This window comes from Myotis davidii, unplaced genomic scaffold, assembly GCF_000327345.1.
Source record: "Myotis davidii unplaced genomic scaffold, ASM32734v1 scaffold134, whole genome shotgun sequence".
Taxonomy (NCBI): Eukaryota; Metazoa; Chordata; class Mammalia; order Chiroptera; family Vespertilionidae; genus Myotis; species Myotis davidii.
In genome coordinates, this window is record NW_006288853.1 from 4,786,965 (window position 1) to 4,793,723 (window position 6,759).

General features: G+C 58.5%; 1 protein-coding gene across 1 annotated transcript in view; it reads right to left on the reverse strand.

The window, feature by feature from the left end:
• Window positions 1-6,282, reverse strand: part of SPOCK2 (sparc/osteonectin, cwcv and kazal-like domains proteoglycan (testican) 2) — a gene marked incomplete at its 5' end in the record, with an annotated part of 9,901 nt that extends 3,619 nt beyond the window's left edge. Inside the window, 7 exons of the mRNA XM_015562109.1 lie at window positions 185-403; window positions 1,314-1,433; window positions 1,793-1,907; window positions 3,833-3,947; window positions 5,414-5,528; window positions 5,747-5,792; window positions 6,193-6,282. Of these exons, the coding sequence (XP_015417595.1) occupies window positions 185-403; window positions 1,314-1,433; window positions 1,793-1,907; window positions 3,833-3,947; window positions 5,414-5,528; window positions 5,747-5,792; window positions 6,193-6,282 (820 nt within the window). The remainder of the gene's footprint in view (window positions 1-184; window positions 404-1,313; window positions 1,434-1,792; window positions 1,908-3,832; window positions 3,948-5,413; window positions 5,529-5,746; window positions 5,793-6,192) is intronic.
• Between the last annotated feature and the right edge of the window lie 477 nt (window positions 6,283-6,759).

Consider the following 6,759-nt stretch of genomic DNA (forward strand, 5'->3'; position numbering starts at 1 on the left):
CGAACTGCATAAGCGTCAGGACTCACCTAGCAGCCTGCCAAGAAGGGAGTTTACGTGCTGGCCTCACTGAGAGAGTCCCGGGGCGGGCGGGCTGACCAGGACAGAGCCCCTTTGACCCCACAGACAGCCTGGGGCGGGGGCTGAGCGGGGGCTTGGGGCCGGGCCCAGCCAGGGCCACACTCACTTTCCCTCCAGAAGCAGAGGCACCACTCGGCGGTGGAGACACGGCCGTCCTTGTAGGTGTCGCAGGAGTTGAAGAAAGGGCGGATGCAGACCTCGTACTTGTCCAGGTTGATGGCGGCCAGCTCCGTCTGGTCCAGGAAGAGGTCGGCACTGGTGTCCAGCTTGGAGAACATCCAGCCGATGGAGTCCTTGCAGCTGGCGCCCAGGACCTTGTCCAGGCCTGGGGAGAAGACCAAGGTTCCACCATGCTCAAGGTAAAGAGCTCCGCTCATCCGTCCATCCATCATCCGTCCATCCCTCCATCCCTCCACCTCTCCCAGCCCCAGCCCTCTGTTCAGGCCAGATCCATCCCTCTGCCTCCACCTAGAACTGCACCGAAACCATCAAAACCCTGTTTGAAAGCCCTTCAGAGAAAATAATTCCTTACCTGCTCTTGGCTACATTTCAGCTCTCCCTACCAATTTTTGTTGTTGTTGTTAATCCTCACCCAAGGATATTTTTTCCACTGATTTTTAGAGAGAGTGGAAGGGAAGAGGGAGAGGGGGGACATCGCTGTGAGAGGGACACATTGAGTGGATGCCTCCTGTACATGCCCCATACAGGCCGGGCATCTAACCTGCAATCCAGGTACATGCCCTTAACCAGGAATCAAACCCACAACTCTTCAGTGCCCAGGCCAGTGCTCTAACCACTTAGCAACACCAGCCAGAGCTCTCCCTACCCATTTGAAGAAGTTCTTTCTGCCCAGCCAGTGTTGCTACGTAGTTGAGCATCGACCTATGAACCAGGAGGTCACGGTTCAATTCCCGGTCAGCGGACATGCCTGGGTTGTCAGCTCAATCCCCAGTGGGGGGTGCGCAGGAGGCAGCCGATCAATGATTCTCTCTCATCATTGACATTTCTCTCTCTCCCTCTCCCTTCCTCTCTGAAATCAATAAAAAAACTTTAAAAAAAAAAAAAAAGACGTTCTTCCTATTAGCTAACCTGAATCTGCTGCCCCTGTTCTGAGGTTTAGGCTCTTTTAGGGGCTCAGAGTCTAGCAGGAGGGAGCACAAGGCGGGCTGGCCCCAGGGCACACCTGTCTCCCCACCTCCCACCCTTCTCCCAGGCAGAGCAACGGGCTCCTGTACCACTGGCCAGGCCGCCTCCGCTGCTGGCTGAGCCATTCTGCTTGGAGTTCTCATGGAGGAGCTGGAACCAGTCCCGCAGTCGATCCCCCAGGTCGGCCAGGTCCTGACCCGTGCAGGTCTCTGCAGGACAGAGTGGGGGCGGCGGGGAGGTGAGTGAAGCATGATCTTAGCTTGAGATGCTGCCCTACAGGCCAGGAGGCGGGCAGCTGTCAGGGATGCTGTAGAAAGGGAGCTAGAAATTGGAGGCTCCCTCCCCGCCCTCCCACCTTCTTCCTGCCCCTCACTCCCCAGCACTAAACACACAGCACAGGCTCCCTGTGGCTGAGGCCCAAGCCCTCCTGCTCTGTTAACCAGCCAGCCCACCCCCAGGCCTGTCCTTGCTTGTGCCACTTCCCCCTGCTGCTCTGCAAACCACCCCGGAGCCCTGGCGGGGAGACCCGGCCCGCCCACCCTGGCTGTGGCCCCGCACTCCGCATTACCTGCTTTGCCATCTGTGGTGGAGCCGGTGGCCTGCTCCGTGGGGCAGGGGCAGGGGCCCTCACATCTCACGGCCAGCTGCTTGCTGCTCAGGCAGGCCTGCTGCTCCAGCTTACACTGCACAAGGCCGAAGGTCAGTGGGCGATGGGGCCTCACCCCAGGGTGCCCTGCAGCTGGGGGCATCTACTTGGCAGCCACATCTGCCTTCCCCATGGCTGACGGGAGGACAGCACCCATGAACAGCCCACGTGGTCCCTCTGGTGGCCATGGGCGCACAGTGCAGGGGCAGCAGGCCCAGGAAGGGGCTTAGCAATGGAAGGCGCCCAAGAACCCCACTCTGCACCAGACTGCCCTCTCTGCACCTTTCTCTTTCCCAGGACACCCATGTCCTCATCCTCTCACCCCCAGCCACCCACCTGCCCTGTTTAGCTATTGCTCACCCTCTCTTTGCTCTCACGGCCTCTCCCCCTGCTCACCCCAGTCCCTTGGTCCCTGGGTCACTGGCTGTTGGCCCGTCCCTCAGTGGCCTTCCCACGGCCACCTCCATGGGCTTTGCTCAGCTCTCTTGACAACAAACAGCTGCAGCTATTGAACATCTGCTAATTCTTGCGCTTTCACTGAAACCACTGGGCTGCAGCTGTTAGCCAACGCCAGCTGCTGAGGGACGCGCCCACTCCTTGCCCTTAAAGCTTTCCCCTGTGGTGTCTGCGTAACGAGGCGGGCGGAGCGCTGTCTCCAGCGTTATCTCACGTGGTCCCCTCAGCTCTGGGAGAGAATTGTGTTTCTCGTGCTCAGCAGAGAACATGGGAGCTCAGGGAGGCGCAGGGCTGGGATGGAAGCCAGACCTCCCGGTGCCTCTCCCTCTCACAGGCAGCACCCTGGCCCTCAGACCATAGCCCTCTCCGACTCCAGCGCCCTGTCCGCCCCTGTCTCCTTGGTCTCCCCCTGCCTCCTCGGTGCAGCTCCTGGCCTCAGCTTCCAGCTTTATTCTCTCCCCTCCCTCCCTTAAAGGGCGACTTCATCCCCACCCTACTTCACCCCTCACCCCAGGGAGGGCGGACCGGTTCTTAAACCTGCACATTCCCCCAAAGGGGTCTGAAGCCCTAGATCCCAGCCCAAGCCAACCGTCAGCGTCCTCCAAACCCCCAACTGCTCGTGGCTGCCAGAAGCACTCACAGTTAGCACCGTACTTCCATGGCCTTTTAACGTTTATAAAATGCTTTCACAGATATTGTATCATTTAATCCTCACAGAAATCCCATAAGGTGGGAATTCCTTCCCACATTGTTACCTCCTGGAAGGGTAATTCCTCTGCCCCAGGATGCCCAGGCTCGCTGGTGAGCCCCATCCCCTCCACGTGGAACCTGCTGGTGGAGAGCTCATCCGTCTCCCCGTCCCTGGACCACAGAGCTCCTTCCTCCCACAGCCCTTGGGACTGTCAGGAGGCCCTTCCCTCCTTTACTCTAACTCAGCGGTTCTCAACCTGTGGGTCGCGACCCCTTTGGGGGTTGAACGACCCTTTCACAGGGGTCACCTAAGACCATCGGAAAACACACATATAATTACATATTGCTTTTGTGATTAATCACTATGCTTTAATTATGTTCAATTTGTAACAATGAAAATACATCCTGCCTATCAGATATTTACATGACGATCCATAACAGGAGCAACATTACAGTTATGAAGTAGCAACGAAAATAATTTTATGGTTGGGGGTCACCACAACACGAGGAACTGTATTAAAGGGTCGCAGCATTAGGAAGGTTGAGAACCACTGCTCTAACTCCTGTCGCCTGCCCACCTGCCTCTTCTAAGCCCCGCCCCCTGCCTGCACCTGCCTGAGACCTGGGGCGGGGTCTGATGCAGACCCTCGGTAGCCCCAGCCCAGGGCTCAGGTGCTCCTGCTCTGATTGGCTCCGTTGAATGCAGGACCCCCATCAGCTCTGGGAGTCCCCAGGAGGCCCCGATGGCTGTTCCGTCCTCTGTTCCCTTTGGCCTCAAGTGCACCCCCCCATCCCCGTGGGGCGAGGGTTCCTCACCACGGAGCTGTAAGTGTGGCCGTCGGAGCCGCAGACGGAAGCCAGCTGGGCCATGTGGCAGGGCTTGCAGGCGGGATCTTTGTTGGTGTGGAGCTTCAGGGCAGGCTGCTTGATCCTACAGGGGGAGAGGGGTGGGGAGGGCACGGGACAGAGGTGAAAATGAGAGAGGGCCAGGGAGAGAGAGGGCGCAGGAGACGGGTCCCAACAAGAAGCTGGTCCCGGCAATCCAGAGTAGACGCAGCCGTGCCCCTGCCCGCGCCACCCACCCCGTCACCTCCAGCCAGACCCTCCCGCTCACATGGCACAGACTCCCCTCCCCTTTGCTGGGGCTACTGAGTCAGCAGGGCCTTGGGGCAGCAATTCCAGGCCCTGCTGTAAGACGTAAAAGGGGGTCACACTTCGCTTAAGGGGTCAGACCAAATCAGAGGTTGCACACTGATGGGCCGCAGGCCATATCTGCCTTGCAGACTCATTTTATTCGGCCATCAGAGTTTGTGTTTTCAATTGAATTATATACAAAATAGAAGAGTTCACATAAAAGGCTGCATCCCTGGCCTTTCACCACTGGGCATTCTGCAAAGTGTGACAGTCCTGGTCCAAAGTTCCCACAGCCCTAGTCAGCCACGCCCCTTCCACAGGGCCTGGGCTCGCTGGAGTGGCCGTCACTGGGCTCTCTTCACAGATTACACTGCCTGCCGGGCCCCTGCGGGCAGCTAAAGCTAACCCCAAGTCTCTGGTCTCTGAGTCTATGATTAAGAAAAAAAGGGGAGGGAACTGGGACCTTCACTAGGCGTCTTGGCACCAGGAAGGGCCTTGTCCTTGGGCTACAGTTAAGGCCTCTAATGCCCCTCCCCGCCTCGAGCCTCAGAAGCTACAACCTTAACCTTCTTATGAAGTCATTGTAAGTCAGAGCTGGAAGGAACCTCCAGGGATCCGGACCAACCTATTCGTCTCACAGATACGGACGCCCAGGCCCAGAGAGGGGCCAGGACTTTCCCAGGGTTCGCAGGTCTGGTGACCGATCTCTCGGTGTGGTGGCCTTCAACCTGTCCACAAATTCTCTAAAAGATGGAGCTGAATTCTCTACCTCTGGAGAGTGGCAGTACTTCTGACTCGCTCCTAACAAATGGAAGTGGCAGAAGTAAAGCGTGATTTCGGAGACTGGGTCATAAACGATGTGGCTTCCTCCTTGCTCACTCTCTCCCCCAGGTGTCCAGCCTTAGGGGAAGCCAGATGCCATGGTGTGAGGCCATTCAAGAATCCCTACGGACACAAAGGCCTCAGGCCAACAGTTGTGCCGGGAGCTTGGGGGTGAATCCTCCAGCCCCAGTCCAGCCTTCGGATGATACAGCCCTGCCACCATCTTGGCTGTAACCTCGTGAGAGACCTTGAGCCAGAACCATCTGACAGAACCAGATCCTGACCCTCATGAAATGTGAGCTAACACTTGTTATTTTAAGACACTATGTTTTGAGGTCGTTGTTTCCCGGCAATAGGTAACTAATACACGGGAGAGGGTGAGTCAAGCCCTCGCTCTTGAAGCAAGCCCTCTCCAGGGCTCCGCCTCCCCAGGCGGCTCACCTGTGCTCCAGCTTCTTGCGGCTGATGCACATGGCCCGCTGGAAACCCTGGGCGATGCACACCTTGTGACGGCTGCACTTCACCTTCTGGCAGGGGTCCTTGGTGGTGTCCAGGGCTGTAGGCACACGGTCGGAACTCAGGTCAGCTGGGAGTCAGTGCCAGAGATCCCGGGAGCCCCCAGCCTTGCTTCTGAGCCCCCAAGTCCCTGCCTCCAGCAGCTCTTGATAACCAGAGCCCCTCAGCTCCTTGGCTGCCTAGAGTCAGGACTTGCCCTCTGGCCTCAAGGCTTCCTGGGTGTCAGTCACCTTCCCCGGCCTGGCAGGGGCATGTTACCTTCATCTCCTTGCTGACTGTCCTCCCAGCTCTTGATGTAATCATCCTAGGAAAGGACAGAGGGGGAGCACAAGGGAAGGGCTAAGACTCACATCTCAGAGTGGAGGTTCAACTCCAGGCCCAGGGAGGACAGGGCTGGGACGCTGCTTGCACATGTAAATTTTTCACCATCTTGGTGGCTGCTCTGTTGACCCCTGTCCATCCAGGCCCTGCCAGCGGCCTCCCCCAAACCTCTATTCCCCTAAACCCATGTCCAGAATCCCTTCCAGCTTCTCCCATAAGCTCCCTTTCCACCCCCATCCTGTCCCCATCTCTCCCCGCTCCCCCCGGAAAATCCCACACTGAATGCTACAGGGAAGTCAGGGTGAGGGTGCAAAGAGAGGAGGGGGCAGTGGAGCGTGTGGCTACAGAGTGGTCATACGCAACTGGGCCCAGGCAGTACTCACCTCCACCTCCTGGGGATCGGGACGCAGCAGCAGGCCGTGGGAAACGAAGCAGGAGGAGAGAGGGAGAGACGGGGATTTCAGTGAGGCCCACCCTCAGACCCGTGATCCCGGGGCTCCCCGCCTCATCACGGGGCTGTGGGGCACTGGGCACCAGCCTTTCATTGCTATGGTCCTCTGACCTCTAGAGCCTCTCCTTGGAGGCCAGTATCCCTATGTCTTCACCACAGACAGCTTAAGACCTGGCCCACTTAGGGTCAGCCCAGGAGCAGTCGGGGTGAGGCCCATGGCATTGAGGGGTGAGGCCCATCCCACTCCTCCCGACCCTGAGGCTGTTCCCAACGGCTCAGCCCTGTCTCCACCATCAGTACAAGGTCTGAGGGGCCCACAGCACCTGGGAAAAGTGACTCTCACACCTGTGCCCTGGGTGTCGCAGAAACACCACCCTCCCTTTGCGAGGGTGCGTCCCTTGCCAGTCCCCTCCCCGGCCGTGCCCACCGTGACTGAGGCGGAAGGAGGCCCTCCCTAGAGGGGGCACGGGGACTGCTCTCCCTCAAGGTCTGACTCTCC